At 48.4% G+C, this 21,469-nt stretch overlaps 1 protein-coding gene across 14 annotated transcripts in view; it reads right to left on the reverse strand.

Moving 5' to 3' along the window:
• Positions 1 to 875: 875 nt before the first annotated feature.
• BCL9 (BCL9 transcription coactivator) overlaps positions 876 to 21,469 on the reverse strand; it is a 95,926-nt gene continuing 75,332 nt past the window's right edge. For 8 of the 14 annotated variants that reach the window (XM_013049510.2, XM_045081819.1, XM_013049509.2 and 5 more), the window contains 9 exons: positions 21,277 to 21,411; positions 19,308 to 19,398; positions 14,699 to 15,011; positions 13,397 to 13,713; positions 11,965 to 12,154; positions 10,983 to 11,082; positions 5,845 to 8,086; positions 4,359 to 4,619; positions 876 to 3,256 (listed from right to left, as the gene is read on the reverse strand). In XM_013049510.2, the coding sequence (XP_012904964.1) occupies positions 2,139 to 3,256; positions 4,359 to 4,619; positions 5,845 to 8,086; positions 10,983 to 11,082; positions 11,965 to 12,154; positions 13,397 to 13,713; positions 14,699 to 14,751 (4,281 nt within the window). In that variant the 5' untranslated portion in view covers positions 14,752 to 15,011; positions 19,308 to 19,398; positions 21,277 to 21,411 and the 3' untranslated portion in view covers positions 876 to 2,138. The other 6 variants (XM_045081820.1, XM_004779618.3, XM_004779619.3 and 3 more) reach the window with 6 other exon arrangements.

Genomic DNA, 21,469 nt, shown 5'->3' on the forward strand with positions numbered 1-21,469 from the left:
AACAGTCCTCTCACTTTTTTGCCTGGGGCTCTTGTGTTACTGAGCTGACAGGGCCACCAGCCGCGGAAGAAAAAGAAGCTCTCAAACACACGTCTAGAGAAAGTCACAAGAAGAACTCCTGTAGAACACCAGCAGAGCCCAATTTGTATGAGTCTGTCTGCAGATGATTGGGCACCTGCTGCTCCTACCTTCTGCTTTCACGGGTGAACAAACACGCACACAGACACCCACACACCCACACACCCAGCTAAAAATGCCTACGACTCAAAGAAAATACCCACACCAGAACAAGCCCCAGTGCACAGAAACACAAACAGCTAGTCCCTCAGACAGGGACCGCTGCAGCGCTGAAGGAGTTTGGTGGGAGGTAAGCCATGCCCAGAAGGAGCAGAGCCCCAGAGCGGATGCCGGGTGGAAAGGAGACAGAAAGTGCAGGAAACCACGATCTGCAGGTACAGTAGTAATGTTTTACCTTAGCAAGACCCAGGGACATTTCAGGGCTTGTGCAAATGACTGAAAATATACCTTTAGCCTTAATTACTTCACACCATTAAATTGGCTCTCACAGAAATTCCTGCGAACGACCACTAATTACCTCCAGAGGTAAATTTCCACACTGGGGGCCGGGGCTGCTCTTCCGCTTACAGCTAGGCCTTGGTGACGGAGCAAGGACAGGTGTGTGGGACAGATCTCCAAGTGGTTGTTCCTCATCCACAGGGAACATGCTTCACCTGGGTAGGCACTTCTGTCGACTTCCCCTAACCTTCATCAACCAACTCCGATGCCAAGCTGCTATGCCTCTTGGGGCATGTGGCAGCTACCGTGCCCAGCACTGAGCAAACAGGAATCCAAGTGAACAAAGAAAGGCAATTCCATTTTGTAAGAAACAATATATTTTATTTTTCTGACACCACAGCTCTGGTGAGTGGTTTGTACCAAATTTAATGGAGGTTACACAGAACGTTTTACGCATGGGAGGAGGAGGGAAGGGAAGGAACCACAAAATTAAAAACAAAAATGAAAACAAAATCCTGGATAGCTTTTAGCATCTGTTCCACTCCCACATTGATAAATTTCACTTGGGAATTCCTAATAAAAGGAGAACAGAAAACAAGGTGGGCAGGGAAGGGCATGTTGGGGAAGAGAACGGGGAAAGAAGACCATCGAGCATCCCAAGCACAGGCCTTTCCCTCCCGGAGCCAGAGCCCCGACGACACTCGGCCTGGAAGGCGAGGCTTCTTCCTTAGATTTACTTCCCCCAAGTAACACCGTGTATTGCAGCTGCCAAAGGGAAAAAGGAGGAAAGAAGGGGTCATCCATGGCGGAGCATGCCACGGGAGAAGGAAACACACTTAACCAAGGAGATGGAGAGGGAGAAGGGAGGGAAACTGAGAGAAAAACGTGAAGGTGGGTTTGTAGACTGGGAGAGACAGACAAGTGCCGGAGAGCACTCGAACTGAAAAACAAACGTCCTAAGCTTCATTATTTTTAAAAAGAAAAATCTCCCCCCTCCCCCCACCCCTCGCTGAACTTAGTTCCTTTTTTTGTGCTTTTCATTAATACTCTGCTCTGAGGTCGTAGTTTGGTTTTTTTCTATACACTGGAGTTGAAAGAAAATAGTCCAAAGGTCTGAAGATGGATTCTCCACCTAAAGTAAACAGCCCAGCATTCCTGTTCTCCTCTTGTCCCAAAGACTAAAGTCTCTGCTAAAATCCCTTTTACAATATAGTACAGTACACAAAAAAATAAAGCCCAAAGCAAAAAACAAACCAGAAAAGAATCCTGGGAGAAGCCAGTCCAAAGGACGTAAACATACAGAGAACGGTGCAACACATGACCGATGGCAATTCTCAAAGCACAGCTACAGATTCCCAAAAGTAGGTGCCATCATGGGATACCCAAGTCCACAAAAATAATTTTTAAAAAATAAATCTTAAAAAAAACACACCTGTTGATTAAATGAATCATTTGTTTTCAGGTAAATCCATACATTCTCGAGTTCCCCCCTCCCCCAAAGCAGCCCTCGGGTCTCTGTTCTCCTATTGCATGACCAACAGTACTCCTGGAACTCCCTCAAAGCAGCTCTCAGGACCTGGAATCTCATCTTGACAAGGATCGGCACATCCAATCTTAGCAGCTTAAAACATCATGTTTCCTGGGTTGCCAGGTCCTTGGCTAAATCCACCCATGCCCACGTCGGCGGCCATGCCCCGAGGCCTCATCTGTGGAGGGATCATGATGTTTTGTTGGGGTCCCATCATGCCCTGCATGGACATCATCATGCCTGGAGAACCCACAGGCCCAGGGTGGGTGTAGAGCCCAGCAGGCCCCCGATCCTTGCCAGGAATCATGCCCACGGCAGCAGCTGGATTGCTCATCAGGGTAGGCTGGCCGGGCATGGTAGACTGTGCTGGTGACATCATCCGATGGTGAGGTCCCATCATGCCTTGCTGGAGAAAGGCTGGTGGTCTCATTGGGTTGTGGCCCGGCATGGATGGGGCTGTACCAAGAGGGATGTCCGGAGTTCCCACTGGCCCTGGGCCTCCCATGCCAGGTAATGCTAGTCCCATTCTGGGGGCTTGTTCACCCATCATCCCCTGCATGTGCGAAAACCCAGGTCCAGGACCTTGGGGCTGTTTACGGCCTGGGACTTCCCCTCGAGGGAAATATTGCAGTGTCTGGCTAGGCTTCTCGGATGGAATAATGCGAGACAGATCGAACTCCGGTATTCCGGTGGCTCCAGGTCGGATGACCTCCTGCAGATCTGGGTCTGTAAACACTGAAGGCATGCTGTTCCCCAGGACAGCGAAGGAGTCGGGACCCCCGGGGCCTCCAGGCTTGCAAAGTGCTGCATCTGCTGAACTCTGAGGCAGGGTGCTGGGGCGGCCGAGGGGGCCTTCTCCTGGGAAACCCATACCTCCTGGGAAGTTGCCCTGCCCCCCACTGGGGCCATTGTGAGGGAATGGAACCTGCTGTGGAGGAGACTGTACTGGAGGGAAGCCCTGGGGGAAACCCATCCGTCCTTGAGGTACCATCGGAGGCTCCTGGGACCCATGCCCCATAATAGGATTGTGTGACATCAAGCCGGGCCCCATTGGGACCCCATGAGGAGGTATGTTGGGTCCCATGGCATTCGGAGAGGGCATCTGATTGGAGTGAGAAAGTGGCTGGGTCATTCCCATTGGGCTGAGGGTTGGCATCGGAACCACGGGGTTTGGACCTGAAATTCGAGGATTCTGTGTATTAATGCCCATTCCTAGAAAAATAAAGATATCAAAAGAATCACCTTAACCAAGAGCAACTTAGAAAAACTAAGAAATTCAATTAACAACAACAATAATAAAATCCACACGTATCACATGTGCAAGGGACTCTGCTGGGAAAACATACAACACGAAATCCCTGCCCTTCAACGAGATTAAAATACATTTTGGAGCCTATAAGCCAAGAGCTCTACAAGAGGATATATTTTGAATGTTAAACTGTATGACATAAGGATATGTAGAAAACAACTAGGAAAAAAGTCACCGGTGTGAAAAGTTACAAATTAATATGTACACCAATTTAGCCTTCTTCATCAGAGACATTATTTAATATAGAAGTGAACTTGTCTGAACAACTTAGGTAAGGTCCTCTTGGAGAAAGAGGGTTAATCAGTCCTGCAAGTCCAAGAATCAGATATAGCAAGGAAACCAAACAGTCCTTTACCAATTGACATTTGGCACTTTTTTATACTGCCTTGCAAAGAGTGTGTTTCAAACTCTAGGTTATATGAAACGCTAAAGAAATGATAACTTGTAACAGAAAAGGAAAGCATGCTGGCTCTATTGTAGTCTCTGGGGCATTTAAGTATTTGGTGTCTCTGTAGAATTACCACTGAGTATATTGAGAATGGTGCTTGCTAGGAAACAGGGGCTTTCCCCTGTCTGAAATCCTGTGGCTGCTTGTGGTTGGAGGCTGCTCTTCCAGAAAAACACTTGAGAAATAAAGACATTCTGATCAGCATGTTAAAAAGAAACGGCTTTCAGTATTTGCTCCAGGAGGATTCCCCACCCCCCTCCCACCCCCTCAAAAGGGAAAAAAGAACCCATCCCGGTACACAGAAACATTAGAACTTCTGTTACGGAACTGTAAGCACTCTAAGCAAACCTGCTTTCTGACAAACACACTGAATCAAATGAATACAAACTTGCTTTTGTTTTCTTCCTCTGGCCAAGACACTAATTCTACTAATGGTACTCTTTCTCAACTCATTCCATTTCCATCCGTTGAGGTCTGCCGCTGTCGAGAAAAGGCATGCGAGAAGTCTCTCTTCCGTCTAACACTGGCTCCATATTCCTAGCTTCCTGATTTCTTACCTGGCATATTATTCATCGATGGCAAGTTGGGAGAACGAGCTGGAGGGGAGTCGTCATCGGAGCTGGCCACAGTCTTGATGGCGTCGTGGTATAAAGGGGTAGAACTGGGCATTGCGAACTTGGACATTCGAGACATCATAATAGACAGCGGGTTCTGGGAAAGGGTCGGCTCTGGAGGCATGGTGTAAGGTGTACTAGAGGGAAGACTTCCAGGGATATTCACAGAGGCAGACTGGCTGGCTGTAGGAGGTGGCGGGCCACCTAGAAGAAAGCAAAATAAAACAACGGGCCAGGAATTAGACTCCTCTTAAAGGCAGTTGGGCCTATATAGTTATGAACTAGCAAGGCCACGAATGAGACAAATGAACAGGACAGTGTTATTAGACCCAGGACACGAACCATCAATCTTCTGGTCAAGCTCCGTGTGTGTGTGCAGAGGGGCGACCGCAGTGCAATATGGAGGTGACGGGTCCGCAGAGGTGAAGACAAACACACCAAGGATGCGTCAGAAAGAGAACTTCAAGCTTGGGAAAAGCATGGTTTAGGGACAACTATTTTCCCTGAAAAGAATGTGAAATAAACGGCTCTCTCCCTTGCCCATCACAATTCTGAATTCCACTCAGGTGTCTGGTCCGCCGTGGAGCTAGACCAGTGATGGGAAACCAGGTGCGAATTGTGTCACCCTGCACATGTGCTCCATTAATTTTCATGAGCAAGAGGGCTGAACAAAAAGGTTCTGAGGCAGCCGTTCCTTGGTACTGCTTTTGTGAACTGCTACCCAACGGAGAAGGGGACTCTTGAGCTGGGCAGGATCCCTCTCCTATCTTATTCTGAGTGTAGTTTTCCTCCAGCCGAGACAACACAGACCTAGTATTTACACCTCAGTGCTCATCTTCCACGGACCACCTCTGGTCCTAGTCACAAAACCACCATCATCAGCAAGAGCTTCTCCTAGGAAGAAAATACTGACAAATTGCCGCCGATCTGAGAACAGCAGTCTACCAAAGAAGGTTTTGGTAACCACCTCTGTGGTCAACACACACTTACGAGAACCACTCTGCTTTGGATTACACTCAGAGCCCGTGGACGTGAGGGCAGTCCCTTCGGGTGTCCAGTGGGCGGGTCTACTACTTACAGAAGCCACATTTACCCAATGACAAGGTGTTTTATTTCACCGTGTGTTCACTGTGAATTATTCCATGAAACGACACATGCTTCCACTTCTCCCTCCTCCTCGGAACGATACTATCTGACAACCGTATCCTGTGCTAATAAGAGCCCCATGTCTCTATCAGGACCCGACGCTTGTGCAGAACCCCGTGGGAGCACTGATCATGCACCTGGCTGCGAATGCATCCACCTGCCACGGGCCACCTCCTCCAACTGCAGAATCATGCTAGGACAGCAATTTTTCTTAAAGTACATCAATCAGGCTTTTGCAATCTCCGGCTACAGGGCACAACGGGGAACACGCGAGCATACTGACCTGACTCTACACTGCCCAGCATGGCTGGGGAGGCCATGGTGAGGGGTGCTTTATGGTTTGGAGGGATCCCGGGACTCTGGAGGGGAGGTTTTGGAGAGGAGGTCCATCCAGGTGACGGGGCAGGAAGTGATGGAGACTTGAGGTGAACAGGCGAAGCAGCAGCAGACCCCAAGACAGGGGGGGACTTAATGGAAGCAGCAGCAGCTGGGCCCGCCAGCATGCCTGCCAGCTGCGATGGAGTCTGGGGGGACTTGAGGTTCCCCGAGGGTGAGCCCAGCATTGGTGACTGGACTTGGCGCATCGTGGGAGATTTCAGAGGGTTAATGCCTGGGGAATGTACCTGGCTGCCTGCCACAGATATATCCAAGGGCTTCCGCCCCAGGCCACGCTGGACTGGAGGAGCTGTGTTGAGGCTAGCGGGGTTACTGGAAGGGTTGAGAGGTAGTGGTGGCATGTGACTGAGCCGGCTGTTAGTCCTTTGGTCGGGCCCAATGGGTTCTCTGAGATTCCGCAAGCCACTGTTGCCGCCTGGACCCTGAGACATGGGAAGGAATGGCCTGGGGCCCATGCCGTACTCCTGCTGGGGGTGCTCACCAAAGGGCAGGGGCACCATCTTCTGCTGAGCCGGCAGCATGTCTGCGCCCCCCGGGCGTAATTTCATCATCTCCTCAGGGCCCGCCCCAGCCTCTCTCATCTTCTGAGGTATCATCTGAGGGTTGGATCCCATGTTGACGTTTAGACTGACATCTCCCTTCATCCCACTAGGAACCATCCCAAACTCAAGTTCCCGACCTGGGCCCATCTGGGGGGGCATTCCTTTAGGAAAGTCGCCCCTGGAGGGACTCAGAGGGCCCTCGACGGGTATTCGAGGGAAAATGGGATTATTCCCAGGCTCCATGTGTCGCTGGGCACCTGGGATCATCCTGTTCATCTCCATGCTGGGCCTAATGGTCTCCATGCTCATCCCCGGGGGTAGAGCCAGCTGCTTCTCCGCCAGCTGCTGTTGGAACATCTCTTCGGACAACCCCTGGGGGTTTGGGAAGCGTTCCCCTCGGCCGGGGCCACTAAAGACACCTTGGCCAGGTGGGAAGTTCCGACCATCTGCGATTTTTGGCACATCGTCTGGCCAACTGACTCCAGAAAGACCTGGTCTAGAGGCCGGGTTGGGGACATTCGGCCCCTCCATTTCTGAGTTGATCATTCCTGCAAATCCGGGCAGGCGCATCTGGCTCCCCGGCATGTTGGGGTGGGGAGCCATGCCCCTCGGGGGCAGTGAGTGGGGCATGTTGAGCCCATCGGCGAAGGGCTCGGCCCCACCAGGCCCCCAGCCTTCGCTGGGCGCCATCTGGTACGGAGGGGGAGGCCCCCGGACCACACCCCGAGGCCCATGCTGATGGACCATCATGTCCTGGAGGGAGCACTGCTGCACCACCACCTGCTCCTGCTTCCTCCTCTTCTCCTCGTAGAACTCCTGCTGCAGTTTCAGCCATGCTATCTGCTCGGGGGTCATGTGGTCCAGATGCTCGGGTCCCATGGGCCCAGACTGGGAGTTCATGGAAGGTGGAACCATTTCATCTGGAGAGAAGGGCACATCTCTATGTCCTTGAGGGCCGAATGGAGCTCCCACATCCGTCCGGGGCCCGGGGCCCTTTCCTAGGCTTTGGGATTGAGCCATCATGGCCTGTATCGGCCCTTCTGGTTTCTTCTGAGGTCCATCTAGTACCCCAGGGTTCTGCTGGGGTCCCCCGCTTTGTCCTCCTGTGAATTCTTTCTCGTCGGGGAAAAGCATACGTTGGATGTCTCGGAGCGTTTGTAAGGAACGCTCCCGGTGCTCCAGCTGCTCCTGAGACAGTCCATCGGGGTTCTCTCCCAGTGTAGGGGGCTCTCCACTGGACACCGGTGGAGGTGGAGGGGCTTTGGGATCTGCTGAAGAGCTATTGCTCCCCTGGGAGACAGGGGTCACCGCTCGGTTATTGGGTGTCGAGTTTGGCCCGCTACCGTCTGGGGGCAGTGGAGTGGAACTGGCAGGACTGCCTACGGAAGGAATCAGTTTGTTGTCTACACCAGGACTATCCCGGTCCAGGGGACGTGGGGGTGCAGCAGGCTTGGGTGCTGGTGCCGGGATGGGTGGAGTCGGCTGCAGTCTGGTGTTCTGGGAAGAATTCTGGTCCTGGTTGGCTGGAGCTGGGGGCTGTTGTGGGAGGGGTTTCGGATCGTTCCGAATGGCAGATAACTGTGTGTTCTGAAGACAAACAAGATTTTAAAAATCATTGGTCAATTGTACAGAAAGGCAATTAAAAAAGCAAGACACATTACAAGGATCTGTCCCAGGCCCATAAATCTACTCTGACATTTGCCATAGAAAGTGCCCATGGCCAACCCCACTCTGGACATGGGGATGTTCTGATTTTTTTTCTTCCATTTTCCTGTCAAATGGCATCCTCTTTCCCTTGCTAAGGATTAGGTTTCAATAACTTTATAAGCATGCCAGAAGAGAGCCACTCTGCCAAAGTGAATACATCTGAGTATCTATTTCGAGGAACAGGTTTGAGATCACATGTCTACTGTGTGTTTCTGATTCAAAGAGAGATTAGTTTCTTGGTATGTGGGAGGCTGTACCTAACACCTTTTTCTTTTCCCCGAAAGTACAACTGGGTCTGTAGGCTTCTCATTGTCAATCAAGAGGTCTGCTGTTCTCAATGGAAAGAGAAAGTACTTGTCGCTCCCGGCTCTGTACGCCACCAGCCAGAGGAAGCAGGGAGGGCTGCTCTGTTTCAGCGTCCCCTCTGGCATGGCAACTGCCAAAGGACTCCTCTCCTGGAGTTTCCAGGGGGCCTGACAGCTCTGGTTTCTGTTTTCGGTTTGTGATCACTGATTCCATATTCGATAAGAATTCGTACATTAACTGTAGTAAGAGAATCCGCAGGCAGGAAGTGTCTGTGGCGAAATCTGAGGCTATCTAGCTCACGCTGTCTTTTGATCTGTTCTTTCCAATAGGCAGCCGACTGCCCTTCTCTAGGGTGGAGGAGAGCCTCGTTATTATTTATTAAGTACCGACACTACACTAGGTCCTGGGGTGAAAGCACCTCCCCTGCGGCCAGTGACACAGGTGCCGCTGGTGTCCGGAAGAGGGATGTACTTGTGCTGGGGCTAAACCTTGGCACCGCTGACAGTGCTGGCGGGAGGGTCCTGAGGAACAGACCTTCATGGGAGGGCTCTTTCACCAGCCTGCGGCGAGCCTCACGGCCCCTTCTTTGATGCTCATTTGTTTCGACTTGTTCGTTCACTTAATCCAGTCTACTTTCACACCCCTAAGGCTCCTCCTTACCTCCCCACTTGCTCTCTGGAATGTTTCCCTGTGTACAAACTTGTACACAAATCGTTATGTGTACCTCTGCATTGAACAGTCTGTGTTGCTTAAACACAAAGCCTGTCTTCGAGTGGCACACTCTGTGGGTACGTATATAAATGTTTCCCGTGCAGGTAGCCACGCCCCGATGTCTGCATACAGAGACAGTGGCAGGGAGGGCTGGCTGAGCATGCACGACTCCACATGCTCTTGGGTCTCCTGCATCCCTGACGCCCTCGCTGTAGTGTCGGTGTCAACTTAAATTTCCCTCCGGTGCCATTTTAAGTTTGCATTTGTTGGCCAGCTTTTGTTTATTTGCTGGGGACAGGCCCGGACTTTGTGTCATGTGACCAGGAGAGAAGCTGCAGTCTAGTGCCATCCTTTTGATTCTAGACTGGGAGTGGTGGTGATTTGATTATTCCCAATTATATCCTTAATTCCTTTTCTGACTCAGTTCAGTACCGAAGAAGGTAAAGGTGAGAACTAGAGTTAAGGTCTGTTGCTAAGTCAATCAAATATTGGTTTGCGCTATGCTAGTCCCTGTACATTCCAGGATAATTTAAATTTTAAATTTTACATATACATATGTATAAAATGTTTAAGTATAAATTAAAATATACAAACATTTTAAATGTTTTGTTCATCCATCTTCTACCCTTCTTGAATAGCACAGATGTAGGAGGAATGTGAAATGGCTTTCTCTAAGTCTAGGAAAGCCAAGCTCTGCTGTGTCAATGAAGAGGGACTCCACTGATACACAACACAGACAGAAAGGTCACCTATTTTATCTTGAACTGTCATTTGACTCATTTATTGCCACTTGACTTTTCCCATGTTGAAGAATCTGCTGAGTACTAGATTTTATGTTTCCTGAAAGCAGGGACTGTGTCTTGAACCTCTTAATGTCCCCATAACATTGGGATGAGGATGCCTTGACAATGCAAGTCACAGAAACAGCTTTTGGTTCCACGTGGAATGCTCTGTGTATTCAAACAACCATTGCGTGCCTTTTCTAACGTGGTTCATGGCAGGTAATTAAGTTCCAGAGAAGAGACAGACTAACATTTCTTATAATTTTGGAAATATCAAGCAATTAAAAGCACTCGATGGTCCTCTCACTTTGAAGTAAGTTAAGATTCATTCTGAAAGTCACTGAGACTCTAATTGGGGTGTTATCAGCATAGACCCCAGTACTGGGGGTTTACTTATTCCTTTTCTGTTCTGCAACCAACTCAAGAGCATTTGTTAGTTTTTAAAAACCTGCCCTGTGGGGGCGCCTGGGTGGCTCAGTGGATTAAGCCTCTGCCTTCGGCTTAGGTCATGATCTCAGGGTCTTGGGATGAAGCCCTACATCAGGCTCTCTGCTCAGCAGGAAGCCCGCTTCCCCCCCACCCCGCCCCTCCTGCCTCTTTGTCTACTTGTGATCCCTGTCAAATAAAATCTTAAAAAACAACAACAACAAAAAAAAACCCTGCCCTGTGCACAGGGTCTGAGTTCAGATTTTCCCAGAGATGGCAGGAGAAAAGAAATTGAAGTGCTCCATATAGCTCCTTTTTGATTCTGGGTCTTTCTTTCCTAGTAACCCATCAGTATACCAGCCCGCAAAAGCAAAGGCCAGTACAGTGTCGTCTGCCTGAAACCATGCAATGTCTCGAGAAGGGGTGCAAGAGATGCCTGAAGCACAGCTTAGACCATCAAGACTATCTCCCTGTCAACAGCATTCCCCAGCTCCCACCTTTAGAGCTACCGGAGTGCCTTTAAACCACACACCACTCTCAAAATGGCCTACCAGAGGGGCTGTGCTTCGCTCTGTCTTGCTGTTAGAGATGTTCTGGATGTGGAAAGAGACGATAGTTTCAACCTGGCCCTTCAACACAGCTTCTGCAGCTCTGCAAAGACGAAAGAGAGGCACACCCTAGGACTTGCTTCTGTTCCACCACCTGTAATGCCAAAGCACTTTAACCCCTGATTGAACTTGTGAGAGAAGGAGGGCGGGTCTGTGTGGAGAGCCACCAGAAGTGTTGAGTAAGAATCAAGAAACACAGGTTTTCATTATTCGTGTCTATCATTTACCACCAGTTACTAGGAAAGAAATCTAATGAGAGCCATTAGCAAATCTCAAAAGAGACACTAGAAAAAAACACCAAGATTTTCTCCTTCAAACCAATACACTGTGATAGGTGTTTTATAGAATCTTGGTTCCAAACCCCAACCATGAAAGGCAAACGTGAAATCTCACAACACCTAATGATAATTTAAGGCTGTGGAAACTCACTCTGTATGTATGTAGGGTAATTCACGTTTTCTATAAATTAAGTAAGTGGCTAAAAAAATCTGCTGATCCACCCACCAGAAACATAGGTACCCAAACATTCACAGTACTTATCTCTATGAATTCCAGACATATTCTTCTCTTAAGTTATATTTTCTAATTATTCTGAGATAGACACGTATTACTTGTGTTATTTAAAAAAGAATACTAAACTATAAGAAAGTGTATATTGTGTAATCAATCTCTTTTATGTTTAAAAAAGATCTCTATGTATATTATAAGCATAAAAACTTTCTGGCAGGAAAGCCAAAGAAGTATCATCAATGTTCGCCTCTGGGGAGGTTTCATATTTTCTTTTCTTTTACCCCTTTCCATACTATTAACTCTAAGTGAGAATATCACCGGTGAGGGAAACAAGGATCACTCTTCAGTGGGAATAAGAACTTCAGTGTCCAAACGCACAAGCCACGTCAACAGCGAGACATAGCTATTAACTTACTTATTGGCCATCTCAGTAGAAAACACATACACCACTTTGGCGGGAGTCTTCTGAGCAGGTGTGGGCTCCGGGGCAGTAGTCTGGCCATGGGAGGGGGTGGACGACCTGGGGGCTGCAGCATTGGATGGGGTCATCGAGTGTGGCGTGTGCTGGGAATCCTGGGACTTTATGTGGTCAGCAGAATTACATTCTAAAAGAATGAAAAGACTCGTGTCATAGAAAGAAGAAAACTTATGCCAGCATTCATAGCACCACAACACAAACCCACCTTGAGAATGTCAAAGAGGAAGTACCCTGCTAAGAGGAAACCTCTCCAGCTCATAAAAATTCCAGAACGCTTCTCCTGAAATGACCAATTACAAAGCACTGTCCCCCACCACCCCTAACCGCACCACCTCCTTCCTTCTCTATTACGCACCCTTCAGACATTAGCACAAAGGTCCCTCCTTCCTGGAAACCCTTTTGGAACTTCTTGGACTGGATGCCCCTGTGAGTTGAACCCACAGCCCCCAGATCCCCTGATTTCAGCATTTATCACATTTATTGTAATTGTTTAATGAGCCGCTATGCGGGTGCCCTCAGATTCTTACAGCCAGCAACCGAACGGTGCTGACCATGCCCCCCACGCCCAGCACGTGCAGGCACTCCCACAGGCCTCCCACTAATACTGGGCGGGGGGGGAGGTGGAGAGGAAAGACAGGGAGCAATCGCTCAGATTTCCGTTTCTAATTTGGACTGGTGGGAAGGGTGTCCCACTTCCACTCCTGGAATGCAACTTCATGCTCTGGCCTATAGTTAAGATTTTTGGTTTTATAGTAGGAGAAAAAACAACAGAAGTCATAGCTGCTGGCCCCACCTTCTTCCCCACTGGCCAGGTTTTGCTGCCTCCCTTGTTTCTAGCACATGTAGCCACCCAGTCCAGCCACACGGGAATCAGCTGTGACAAACCCCATGGGTGCCAGCGCTTCCTCTTGTCACTACAGCTCTGGCAGAGTGGTGGCTAAAGAGTACAGACCCCAAGTCTTAGAGGGCGAATCCAACAGAGAAGAGGAGGAGAGGCCCGGAGAACTGCTCCAGTGTGGGCCCCTGGCAGACACAAACTGGGGCTTGATAGTGAAGAAGAAATAACAGGGAGGCCAGAAATACCCTTAAGAACGTGGTGAGGACCGTGGAACGTCTGCCCATAATCCCCGACTCATGTGCGTCCTCAAGAGCAAGGACTCCTCGACAGGGTGGTTTCCAACTGCTCTTCAGTCAGTAGGAAAACGAGAAGGAACGGTCCCGTCTTAATAAGCAGTGAGGTGAGCTCCTGAATCTGATACCTACTCTCCCCACTTGGCTGCTCTTAGGCTCTCCGGCACCCACCAACGTCAGGGGCCTTCCCTCGGGAACGCCTACTTCCCTCTGAGTCTCAAAGATCTTATAGACATACCTTTAATGTCAGAGTCATCGTTTGGAGTCCCAGGATCTCTCTGATCAAAGGAGTCGGCGGAAATACTTCGCTCCCTTTTCCCCTTGCCCTTGGCACCATTTCCAGCCCCATTCTTCAGCCCCATGCTCCCACCTGGGCCAGGGAGTGCTTTAGGTGTATGGCCCCCACTCTTGGAGTCACAGGGGGATGGCTGGGATTGGCTGGCTGAGCCCCCCTGTTTACCCTGATTGGAGAATTTGGAATCCAGCTGGGGGTTTCCAGATGGGGACATCACTGTAGGGGGACGGACCATCACCTCCTGCTTTGACTTAGGGCTACTAAAAGAGACAAATAATAAAGGGAGATCAGATGCCGGATGTAGCCAGTCAGCCCAAATCAGGGAGAAGCAATTTTTAGAGTAGGTCAAGGAGACACAGAGGACTGAGTACCCGCCCTACCTTTCACCTCAGTTCCTTCCCCGCTCCCTCCAACCCTGCTCTCTTCTCAGCGCTAGGTGCTAACTAACCCAGAGGAGGCTCAGGCAGAGTGGCCTGCCAGGTCTCTGGAACCCTAGAGTCACATGGGGACCCATCTCTAGGGCTTCTGTCAATAAAGGACAATGGTTTCTATGTACATAGAGAAGTGACTCTCATACTAAGACTAGCTCAGAGTAAACAAACAGGCATCGTTAAGATCAAAATACTATCCACCCCCTGGCTGACAACAAGGAACAGCTGTAACGAGAGCCTAGCTTCCCTGCTGGAAAATACAGCAGGGCCCAGAGAGCAGGAGAGGAAACCTGCTGGTGAGTGGCAGGTTAGGGAAACCCTCCCAGATATGAATCCCTCCAATAAGCAGTACCACACACCAGGGCACATGTGCTCACAGGTGCCCCAAGGGAGGAGGAAAAAGTTCTTTGAAAAACATCAATTTCAGTACTGCGGAATGCAGGAGAAAGCTTCACGTTGGGGGGCTAGGGGCCAGTGGGGACATCCTAGGACCTTGGGCCTCCTCACCATCCTAGGCCTCGGTTTCCTCACATGCCAGGGTTAGTACACCCACTGTACCGGGTGGATTCTAAGGTGCCTTCCGTTGTGCTTTGGTGAGGGGGGAGGGATGGCAAAGGGGCACAGTCAGGGAATAACGGGCAAAGCGCTGCCAGAAAGTCTGACTGCACTGTAGCCTGTTGACTCGTCTGTTTTCTCTTCCTTTCCCCATTTCTTCCACTTCAACACACTGTGCCCTCAATGAGTGTTCAAGGTCCACCTCCGACACTACCCCCCACCTCCCGCCAGGGGCAGCTGGGCAGGCCGCAGCCCTTACCTCTGTGTGTTTCCTGACGGAGAATTCCTCACTTTAGGGTTACTGGAATGCATTGATTGAAATCCTGAGCTTGCAGTCACAGACAGGGATGCGCTCACCGAGTTCCTCTCGGGCAGCAGCAGAAAGAGCTGCTGAGGGCAGTGGCGGCAGCCCGCTGCTCGCTGGGGGCGTCCCTTATCGCTGGCCACCTGTATACCTTTTTCCTCTTTGTTTTTCTCTGCTGTGGAAGTGGGTCCTTTCCCCTTGCAGCTCCAGCATTCTCTGGGGGTGTGCCTCCTGCTGCCAAAGGGAAATCTCGCATCTCCGGGGCACACTATGGGAAAAGGCCACCCAAAAAGAGTTGGGATCAAAAACACAAAAGATATAAAACAGCCTTACAGGATCGAAGGTAAGGTGCTAGCCAGCTGGACAGTGCAGCCTCTGGGTTGCTCCTCGGCTTCAGCGGCGTTCAAGGAGCAATGGTGTCCGTGCTCTGACACTAAGGCCCTGGGAGAGTGACAAGACTTTCTGCCAGGCACACAAGCCTCCTGCCTTGTAGCGTGGACCCGGTGTTTATAAGCAGGTGAGAGAAACATTTTGTCTTCAGCCACATATTCTCCCTTCCATCTCTCTACTTCCAAATACAAACCAGTCAAACACCTGGGTTTTTCTTTTCTCAAAACCATGCCTTGAAACTGCAGGGTACTCCAAATCCAAAGCTACTATCTGGTCCTTCACCTCAAATGGCCAACAAGGCACTGAAATGTAACAAACCCATCCTAATTCAAACCACGAAACAAATGAATCTATGTTTCTATTCCCAGGGCCTTGTGGTGGGACACTGGAGGAGTTACTTCTGAAATCAGCTGTTGAGCCAACACCAAGTACAATCAGTTCTGCCCCCTGACTTCCATGATCTTTCTATTAAATTATGCCAAGGATGTGTCTTGCATTCTCACTGTTTAATGAGGGGGACCCTAGGCATGGGGAAGCATGGGAATGATCCGTAATGCTGAAAGTAAAAGAACATCTCTGAAAGCTAAGATGTTTTCTGAGCCAATTTGCAAGGCTAATTTGAAGCATAAAGGTCAAGAAAATATTCCCAAACCTAGCCAGAGAACAAATGAGAAAACCCTTTACTTAAGGACGCCTAGACTAGATACACTTTCAGTCCCTTCTCCTTCCAGGGTAGGTCCAACATGGCTTTCTGGTAACCACTGTCCCCCTCAGCTCCCTCCCCACCTTCTGCTATCTTGCTGCTGGGGTATGGGACCAAAGGAGGAGACAAGATGTAGGATTCTTGGCTGAAGGACCAAAGGGAGTTAGCAGGAACTCAGGTTCAGGTTCAGCTTACATACCCTTTGAGAGACTCCAGAACTGGACTAAGTTCTGGGAGCTCTACTCCAGGTTTTGGCACCGAGAAGGATCACTGTCAAGTGCTAAATGTCTCTTTCTTCATTTGGAAATTTGCAACAGGAATACGGAAGTTGTCAGTGCACCAGATTACATTTTTTTCTTTTTAAGTGAAGAAGTCAGGAAAAAGAACTAGAATAAAATGTTATGGAATGTTCCTATGCCGACCTTAGGAGAAAACATCCTAAAACACAATTTTTGTCTCGATTATACTTAAGGTTGTATTTTTATTCCCCACCCCCCCTTCAGCTTTTTCCTTTTTCTTTTTCAGTTTAAACTATAAAATTGACCGTGGTTGTCAAGTTTGACATATGTGATTATAAACCATTTCATAACCTCTCACTAAACATCAGGAATCACTGGAAAAACAGAAGTAGCAAATGAATCTTGCATGGACAAAGCCATCAGAAAACATTTACCTCAGGAACAGAAAAGCAGTCACCACCTAGATAGTCCCCTTCTGTAACTTCTGGTACTTTCTGTCTGCATCACACATTCTAGCACTCAATCACATGTCATACTGAATAGTCCTATGTGTATGTTTCATCTCCCTACGTAGACTTTGTTCTTTGAAGACAGGAATCTTGTTTTAAAGTTCTTTGGCTTGTCTATAATCGTCAGCGTGATGTACTAAGATGTGGTTGGACCCTCCGTGATTTACCCAGCTTCTCCCAGAAAAGAAATACCTGGCATTTGTGTTGTACTCTTTTTCCAAAGGAACTCTGAACATATTACAACTATCGAATTGCCTCCATCTGCCAGGCATTTCTAATGAGCCAATAGCAACGATGATTTCTAATGATACTGTGAGCATACCACTCTTTAATTTCAAAGTACTCCTACAACCAGTCTCTTGTTCTCGCGAGTTGCTCAAGCTTGATCAACAGGCCTGCACAGATGAGTGGCCAGAGCGCACATGAGCGGAAGGCAGGGCCTCTCCCAGGTTTGCCCCGACCCTGCTCTTCCTCAAGGCCATCTCCTTACCATGACTTTATGGGTGGAGACTGTGCAGAAGGCTGAAACAAGCATGTGGACTCACTGAGAGATGGGCAACAAAATCTAGGGTTTCAACCCTTGATCTAGGGAGTATTTGGAGGAAGTTACCCTAGCCTTGGCCTAAGCCGAGCAAAAAAAAAAAATCCTCCTGGTGTCTTATGATATAGTTCCAAAGACCCTATATTTACAGGGTAGGCTCAACTGTTTTACTTTAAGAACTGGAAAAGCTCTTCCACCGAAGAGACCTTCATTAGAGAAACACACAGATTTTGTCCTCTGCTACAAAGAAACCTCCTAACTTTAAGATCTATTTATTCAACTCCCTTTCCTTCTGAGAAGCTATATAAAATTCTTCCTAACTAGGGGTCAGGCACTCTTTTAAGTCCCTTCATACTAAGCTCACTGACCACAGCACGAGGAGGCAGGTACCCCTATTCTCCCTATCTCAGAGATAAGGAAACTGAGCCTCTGAAATGTTCAGCTGTCTACCCGAGCAAGGTGGGTCATCTCCGAGTTAGCCAGACCCCAGTGCGTGAGAGAGCTGGCACAGGGCCGTGCACCCTGGCTGTGCTCTTTATCACTCCAGTGCGTCAAGATAGGGACTCTGGGGACAAGGGGAGCCAGTGTGCAGAATCAAATGCTCAGCAGCACAGTACCAGCGTGTGGGTGAACTACTGCTGGGATGACTACCATTCTCTAGCTCACTTGTTTATCCTGCCCACTGTCATTTCATATCTTGTTATCTCCAACTGTCCCCTTCCTTCCCGCCCTCCCTTCTGTCAGTGCATGGCTTGCCCTGGCTTAACAAGAAAAGAAGTCACCACGTCGGACATGACATGCTCAGCACCAAATCTGCAAACCCATTTTCCTAGTACCTAGCCCTCTCCTTCTTCACTATTATTGAAACAGACAAAACAGCCCCCTTTACCCCAGATGTCAGTCCCACCATGGGTGGTAAAGGCCCCATCCCTTCTAGCTTTCTGAGAGCTCTCTCTCTCTCTCTTTTAGCCTTCCCTGCCATCTCCAGGATATTTCCAACCACTGCTTGGACATGGAATAGTCTCTTCCAGCATTGAGAAAAAAACAAAAAAATTACAGGAAAACAAAGCCCAGCTCTAGCATGTTATTGTTCCCTTCCAGAGCCAAGTCTCCCCAGGGTTGACAAGCGCACAGTCTTTACTTCCTTACTTGCCATTTACCCTTTCGCCAATTTTTTTTTTTTTTTTTTTTGGACAGACAGAGAGAGAGAGAGATCACAAGTAGGCAGAGAGGCAGGCAGAGAGAGGGGGGAAGCAGGCTCCCCGCTGAGCAGAGAGCCCCATGTGGGGCTCCATCCCAGGACCCTGAGATCATGACCCGAGCCGAAAGCAGAGGCTTAAACCACTGAGCCACCCAGGTGCCCCACCCTTTCGCCATTTTTAAACCAACTTCCCCCCTCTACCCCTATCTGGATCACAGAAACCACTATTTTGGTTCAGGTCACCCCTGGCCACTGCTCTAACCTCATCTTACTCCATCTTGTAGACTGCCAGCTGATCGCTTCCCTCTTGAAACTCTCTTCTTTCGGTTTCCACGGTACCCCACTTCCCTAGATCTCCTCCCGCCTCTCCAGTCACTCTCTGTGTGCCCCCTGTGCTGGCCCCTTCTCTATGCGATGTCTAGAACTCTGAGGTCCTTGGGACTCCACCCTGGGGTCTCTCCGCCTCTTGTTCGGTAAGCTTTCTCCATGCCAACCACTCCGTTTCCCGTCCCCAGCTCAGCTTCTGCCCTGTGGGCCTGAACCCACAAATGCCACCTGGGCATCTCCCTAGATGTCAGACTCAACAAGATGGGCAAGGAATTCATCTCCAGATAGCCTGCCTCCCCAAAGTGTTTGTCTTTCCTTCTTCCACACCGTGGTAAATGGTACCCAGCTGCTCATGCCACAAAAACGGGCATCATTCCCGACAAGCCTCTCCCTCACCTCAAGCCTCCATCTTGAGTCTGAATATTTTTGCCAAGTGAATGAAATCATGGCTTCAGAATTTCATCTTCAGAAAGGGAAGGCAGAGACCAAGAGTGATTTGTCCGTACCTATATTCCCAGCACTTCCTATAGCACCTGGCATGTGGTACTCGCTCAAAAAATATCTCTTGAATAAAAGTTGGAAGCTTTTCCCCAAGCTCATCTTTCTAAGCCAGCAAAGCTCTCTAGTGCTACAATCCATCATCAGACTACTCACCAAAACCCCAAGGGTCACGATACTGCAGTGCTCATCCTGGAGGTGAGGAGGTAGAGGAATCCAGGAACCCCCTTCTCAAAGGTCCCCTCACCTGGATGAGGATAAAGAAGAAAAATCTCTAAATGGCTTTAAAAGAAAATCAACTATACATCTTGCTACTGAATATCTTAAGAGCAGATTTCCTATGTATTCTAGAATGTGCGATTAAGAGACAGTTGTTGTCTCCCATGTAAAGGGAATCAGCTTCCAATTTTTTAAGAGTTTATTAGCCAATCTGTAGACATCTCAAGGCCCCTGAGACTTTCCCTCCTCCCTAAATGCACATTTTATTTTCAGAGACTGGGAAATACTAAGGGCAAATAAAATCAATGTTTCTACTTTCCAGATTTCTGGGCATTGAGTAGGGATTAAAAAAAAAAAAAAAAAACACCTCACAATTTTTGCTTCTGCCGACTCCTTGTTAGTGCAGGGAACTGGAGCTAATGGGGAAGGAGAAAGAGACAAACCTGCAGACATGCTGTTGAATTCACGGAGTGAACTCAGTTGCAGCCCTCCCTCCTCTGAACCCTCACTCTGCACAACAAGCACTCAGCAAGGAAAGGTATTTTCACATGCTTTTGTGAGAATGTGGGGCTGAACAGCCTGGCCAGATGATTTCCTGTGACTGAGTGCCTACTGTGTGCAAAATGCTATACTGAACGGGGCTAGATGAGTAAGAAAACAACAAGCTACTGGTCAAGCAGGACAATTTTTAACATTAGTCCTCGTAAAATAGAATTATAACTGTGAGTCTCCTCCTCTGCCCAGATTTTATAGTTCTGAAATTCCAAGAAAGAACCAAGTTCCAGATTGTCCTAAGGCCAAATTATTTTGGAATCTTTCAAAGGAGACTCTATAAGGTTGCCACAAAGTGGTAAATAAATTCACAGATTAATCTGACCAAGCTCAGAATCACCTCTACAATTCCAATTTCATTCTTCCGATGATCCTTTCCCACTTTCCTGCTCTAAGAAGTCAAGTTTATTACAACTGTGTCGTGTTTAATGAAGTTCATTTTCTATGCTATGACCACTACTCCATAAAAGGCAGAGTATCAAACTTAGAATGTGGAACTAAAAGGCCGCAGGATTCCATTCTGAGCTCATTCTTAACTTCTGGCATGTCAACTTCTAACAGCTTCCTCTCAGCAAAAGTACACAATGGGAAGAACGATCATCCCCAACATGTGGAGGAAAAATCTATACAATGCATATATGCATGCACAGAAAACCCTGGTCCATACAAAATACTAATGCGTGTTTTCATCTTCGAGGAGTTGGAATGCCTCTATTGTCCTTCAAGCTAACAAACCTGAAGCAGGCATGTAACTTGTATCAAACTAAAGAGTCTTGACAAAAGTTAAGGGTTCAAAAATGAATTTCTATCATTTAGAATAATGGCCACCCAAAGTAAAATTTCAGCCCAAATGTCCCTTCTTTGTGAAATCCTCCTTGATTCCCAACTGTCCCTAGGAAAGTCCTCTGGGGCCCTAACACTCGAAAAACTGTATCTCTGTTATGTGTAGACAGAGAGCTCCCTGAGGAAAGGGTCATTATCTTAGCACCCAACACCCAAAAGAAACTCAATAAATACTGGGTGATTCAGGGATTATAATGAATGTGGAGCTTAAGTTTTGCTACCCTTGCCTTGCATTTACACAAATCAATGAAGACATGCTAAAATACCTGTCTCACTTCCCACCACCTGCCTTTCCCATGAGATGAACTAGTGCAGAAGGTCACAGAAAAATGGAAGGTAACTATGCTTACACTTTTGACTTGCATTTAACTTCATGACCTTTGCCCTGGGAACTGCTAAAATAACGAATAAATGTAGTTTTAACTTACAAGAGACCCTACAGAAACAAGCAAAAATTCCAAAATACTCAGGTGAATCACAGAAGTCTTATGTTCACCATCAGGTTCCTTACCTTTCAAGATGTCCAATCTGCTCTCTCTTCTACATTGGGACACAGAAGAACTTTCCAAGAATGAGCTCTGCCTCCCAAACTGAAGGGAATTTTTAGGTCAAAGTGGAGTGACACCAGCTAGCCCCACATTCAGTCCTACGGGAGTGAGAAGAATAGAGAAGTTCATACCCCAATTCACCGACTGCAAAGAAAA

This window comes from Mustela putorius, unplaced genomic scaffold (assembly GCF_011764305.1).
Source record: "Mustela putorius furo isolate JIRA1106 unplaced genomic scaffold, ASM1176430v1.1 tig00000585_pilon_pilon_pilon, whole genome shotgun sequence".
NCBI classification, from domain to species: domain Eukaryota; kingdom Metazoa; phylum Chordata; class Mammalia; order Carnivora; family Mustelidae; genus Mustela; species Mustela putorius.